Source organism: Solanum lycopersicum, chromosome 4 (genome assembly GCF_036512215.1).
Source record: "Solanum lycopersicum chromosome 4, SLM_r2.1".
NCBI lineage: Eukaryota > Viridiplantae > Streptophyta > Magnoliopsida > Solanales > Solanaceae > Solanum > Solanum lycopersicum.
This window is the reverse complement of record NC_090803.1, coordinates 20,862,573-20,867,559: the sequence shown is the minus strand read 5'-3', so window position 1 is coordinate 20,867,559 and position 4,987 is coordinate 20,862,573. Positions and strand designations below refer to the sequence as shown.

The 4,987-nt window shown below is 42.0% G+C and overlaps 1 protein-coding gene across 1 annotated transcript; it reads left to right on the top strand.

The window, feature by feature from the left end:
- The first annotated feature begins 1,641 nt into the window (after window positions 1–1,641).
- Window positions 1,642–2,037, top strand: LOC138347995 (uncharacterized). The gene has a single exon (XM_069296601.1). The coding sequence runs from the start codon at window positions 1,642–1,644 to the stop codon at window positions 2,035–2,037; it is 396 nt and encodes a 131-aa protein (XP_069152702.1).
- Window positions 2,038–4,987: the final 2,950 nt, after the last annotated feature.

Genomic DNA, 4,987 nt, shown 5'->3' with positions numbered 1-4,987 from the left:
GGGGGGGGAATGATAGTAGTTCCCAATGAGAGAAACGAGCTTGTTCCGATGAGGCCGGTGATTGGATGGAGAATTTGTATGAATTACTGGAAACTCAATGCATGGACTCAAAAGGACTATTTTTCGATGCCTTTCATTGACTAGATGTTAGATAGAATCGCAAGAAAAGGATGGTATTTTTTTCTTGATGGCTATTCGGGTTACAATCAAATCTCTATTGATGAATCTTTTCTGAAGGAGTTTGGAGAGTTGAAGGCGAAGGCGAAGTTGGTGTCTATGCCCGTAATTATTTTCCCAGATTGGAGTCAGCCATTAAGGTGATGTGTGATGCTAGTGGGGTTGCTCTTGGTGTGGTATTCAGACAAAGAAGGGATAAAGTCCTTCACCCCTATCTATTATGCAAGTAAGGCCCTAAATAAAGCACAAAAGAACTACACTTTGACTGAACAAGAGCTCCTTGCAGTGGTATTTGCTTTCAAAAAAGTTTACTCCTATTTGCTTGGCACGTGAGTCATGATGCATACTGACCACTCCGCTTTGAGGTATTTGATGGCAAAGAAGGATACAAAACCAAGGTGGATTAGATTGGTGCTACTATTGCAAGAGCTTGATTTTGAGGTGAAAGATAAAAAAGGGACTGAAAATCAAGTTGGTGTCACTTGTCCAGATTGGAAGAGGAAGTTATGCGAGAGTTGGGTGAAAAGGCTAAAATTGATGATACCTTCTCTAATGAGCATGTGTTGTCCTCTTCTCATGATTTGATTCCATGGTTCTCCAATTTTGCAAATTATCTGGCTACTAATATAATCCCATCTGACTTGTCCTTCCATCAGAGAAAGAATTTCATGCATGACGTGAAATAGTTGTTTTGGGATGATCCTTATTTATACCATAGTTGTGCTAATGGTCTTATTCGTCGTTGTGTGCCGGAAGTGGAGATGCTAAGTGTTTTGGAGGCATGCCACTCCTCGCCTGTGGGTGGGCATCATAGTGGTAATTGGAATGCCCCACAAGATTTTGAAGTGTGGGTACTATTGGCCAACCATTCACTAAGGTGCTCATGTGTTATCTAAGTCATGTGATAGGTGCCAAAAAGAGGCAAGAGCTCCTTTTAAATCCCATTCTAGTGATTGTGTTGTTTGATGTATGGGGCATTGATTTTATGGGCCCGTTTGTGAGTTCTCATGGGATGAAATATACACTTGTGGCGGTGGACTATGTGTAAAAATGGGTGTAAGCCATAGCTCTTTCTAACAATGAAGGGAATAGTGTTATCTCGTTCTTGAAAAAGCACATCTTATCCAGATTTGGCACACCTACGTCCATTATTAGTGATGGGGGATCTCACATTGCAGTAAGTTGTTCAAAGGGCTATTGGAGAAATATGGGGTTCGCCACAATTTGGCCACTCTGTATCATCCACAGACTAGTGGAAAAGTTGAGGTGTATAATCGAGAGATCAAGCAAATCCAGTCGTAAACAGTAAATCCTAATAGAATGGATTGGTAAAGGAGCCTTGTTGATACTCTTTGGGCTTACCGCACTGCATACAAGACCCCCATAGGTATGTATTCATAACAAATTGTATATGGAAAGTCTTGTCACTTGCAAATTGAGTTAGATCACAAGGCCATGTAGGCGATGAAGAAACTGCAGATTGATTGGAATGAAACAGTGGAAGAGAGACTTAACGGGATGAATGAGCTTGATAAGTTTTGCCTAAAAGCATATGAAAGTTCATCCATCTACAAAGAGAAGATAAAGAAGTACCATGTCCAAAAGATTGAAAAGCAAGATTTTACGGCTGGAGACTTGGTGCTTCTATTCAACTCTAGGCTACGCTTGTTTCCAGGAAAACTCAAGTCCAAGTGGACGGGGCCATTCCTTATCACTAAAGTGTTCTCACATGGAGTGTTTGAGTTGGAGAACAAGGAGAGTACAAAGTTCATTGTCAATGGGCAAAGGATCAAGATCTACTTAGGGCATGCAGAGAGTGTCCATGAAGTGGTTGAGGCATCTTGCCTTGATGAAGTCTGAGTAATCAAGGATCTTGCATCGTGTCGCGAAATTAAATCAAGCGCTTCTTGGGAGGCAACCTAAGGTGTATCCTCTAGCTAATAATATGTTTCTTTTCTTTGTAGGAATAGTTGCATTCTCTTGTTTCGTTATTGTTTTAGTCATATTCATGCGTTATTTTTTAGTGTGTTGGCTAGAGATTAGATTAGGGTCCGTGTCATAAAAGAGTCCAGAAAAATACAAAAAGAATAACTTAATGTGTGTTCAATGTGCGTGGACCACAACAAAGAATTCAGCAGAAAACAATCCGGTGTACTGATCTACGGACCCTATCGATAGGCCGTCTTTCCATCTATGAATCGTCAATGGCGCCTGTAGATCCCAGGCATATCACATCTTTTTTTCTAACTTTTTGTGCAATTGACGGTCCAATCGACGATTCGTCGACTGACTTACAGACCATCGATGGGTTGTCGTCAATCTAAAAAACCACTGACCCAACCTGACACGACCATTTATATTAAAAGAAAATTGTTCAAATAACCTCCAAAAATCGTTTCAAATTTTTTCCAAGCATTCCCCTCCCCTTATTTCCTTCCTTTCCCATTAATTTCCCATATCCTTCCCTTCTATTTTCATCTGAATCCCAAAACTCCCCAATTCCCCTAAACTACCACAATTCTCCTTCCCAAATTCTGCTTCATCTCTCGTGTTTTCTCCGGTCGGTGTTGGAAGGCGGGCAGTAGGTTGTTGAGAAGATTACCTACTCATTCACTCCACTACTCTTTTAAGGTATTTTGATTCCCTTTTCTCAATGAATTCTCATTCATTTGCTGTTGGAAACGAAAAATTAAAATTTGGATCTTGACTTAGGGACAAAATTGCATATTAATGATTGTTAAAAAAATGGGTAATATGTCCCTTAGAATGATAGAAAGTGAATGTGTTGTGGTTTAATCTATTTAATATAAGATTTTTGACTTTCCGACTTAGGGTTTGGTAAAATCTTCGAATCCTAGATTTAACCTTGATGTTTTAGTTGTTGTGATGTTTTGGGTAAACTTATAAGGCTCTTAAAGGTGTCTAAATGTGATACTATAAATACGATCTGAAATCTGTCTCAAACCAACAACACGAGACCCCATCGACGGACCGTCGGTTGATCAATGTGTCGTTGATGGGGTCCGTCGATTGATCAACCTTAAAATTCCTAAAACCTGAGATGACGAAAATGGACTAGGTTCTGTCGATTGAGTGACGTTCCATTCTGCAAGTCCGTCATTCTAACTGAAACCCTGATTTGTGAGAGCTTAAAATTTATTCTAAGCGTCAGATGACAGAGAAGAACTACGGTTCGTCCATTGATCGATGGGACTTTCTGCATGTCCATCGATTCCAACTGAGAAGTCTTCTGAATGAAGTCTAAAACAAATTCCTAAGTGTCCAACGACGGACACTATCGACGGACCGTCAATAGTGCCTTTCAACCAGTACTGCCATTCTGCACAGACAGTGCTTTGTGTCTAAATTTTTTGGTTTGATTATTTTTGTGTGTATAGTAAGTTTGATATGAGACTAACAAACTATTTTCCAAGTACATATGGCTCCCAAACAAGATATCATCTATTCTAGGGAAAGTTCCAAGTCCATGGCTCCACCCCGTTGGATTATTGACACGCCCAAGGATGATCAGGATCCTAAATACGTGCCCCCAGGATCCCAGACCTCTACACCAGAAGGTCCATTCGATGAACCCCCAAGAAGGTGGCTTCCAGTGTTGTTACTGGCTCCAAGTCAGATGAGGAGCGTACACTAACTGGCATACTGTCTAGGTCTGCCTCGGGTTCTGATGGAGCATCTGGCTCCGAGCAGCATAAGGTTCAGAGTCGGCCCACTCTACGGGGTCGAATGAGGCCACTGCCTCTGGTTCTGGATCACTTGGAGCCACTTACCCAGAGGTGCCTGCCCGCTATGCCTTATTTAAACAGGTCAATAGTTCGAATTCTGCTCCGACACCCCAGGATGATGTCCCTCCATCGGGTCCTGATGACCAAACCTGTGGTGCGTCGATACTGAGTATATGGCTTACAGGGTCGCAAAGCTGCTGAATGACAAGATGGTTATGACTCCGTTGGTAACAGTCGAGCGGAGAGTTCTTACAGGGAGTCTTGACATAGTACCTAATGTGCATAACTTGTTTACGAGTAAATGGCTTGTAGTTGGATTCATATAGCAAGAAGGTTGTTAGAGAGTTATATGCCTCAGATGTGGCGACTCTCATAAGTTCTTTGGAAAGGCGGGTGAAATTGTTAAATAGGATCCACTCACAGAGGTTATAGTTCGAGGCTGCCGGATGCACATTTCTCCTACTTTTATTTGTCGCTTCCTTTATTGTGTGCCCACAGGTGTTGCTAGGGGTCCCCTTACTCCGGAGTTTGATTATAGGTGGAATTTGGTCAAGAGAGGCCAGTTTCATAGGAAAAGATATCACAAATAGTCAACCAAGAGGTGGATTGCATAATAACTATTTATTGACGCTGAGGAGGATACTGGGTGTTGAACCCTAGAGTCCTAATAAGAAAGGCCAACCTCACTTTCACAGCCAAATTCTTCTGGCTGTTAGTCCGCCATTGCCTACCTCTCACGACAGCACGTATCATTCTTACATGGGATAGAGCGGCATTGGTGGCAGCATTGGTGGCCGGGTTGGTGATCGACATCGTGAAGTTATTGATCTCGGTGATACATTAAAGGGATTTTAAGACCTCTACTACTTACCCGTTACCCTATTTGATCTTCTAGTTATGCAGGGATTCTTGAGTGCCCATTGTCACTATGATACCTTGCGTACTCCAATTGGGACTATGGATATAGGTCTCATCAGGGATGAGGCTAATGTGGCAAAACCTCGAAGAGGGCCTAGAGTTGAGTTGCATCCGCTGAGTGAGAATTTAGCGGATACAATAGAGTT

Coding starts and splice junctions, on each gene's coding strand:
- LOC138347995 (XM_069296601.1), top strand. CDS start 1,642: ATGAAGAAACTGCAGATTGATTGGAATGAAACAGTGGAAGAGAGACTT.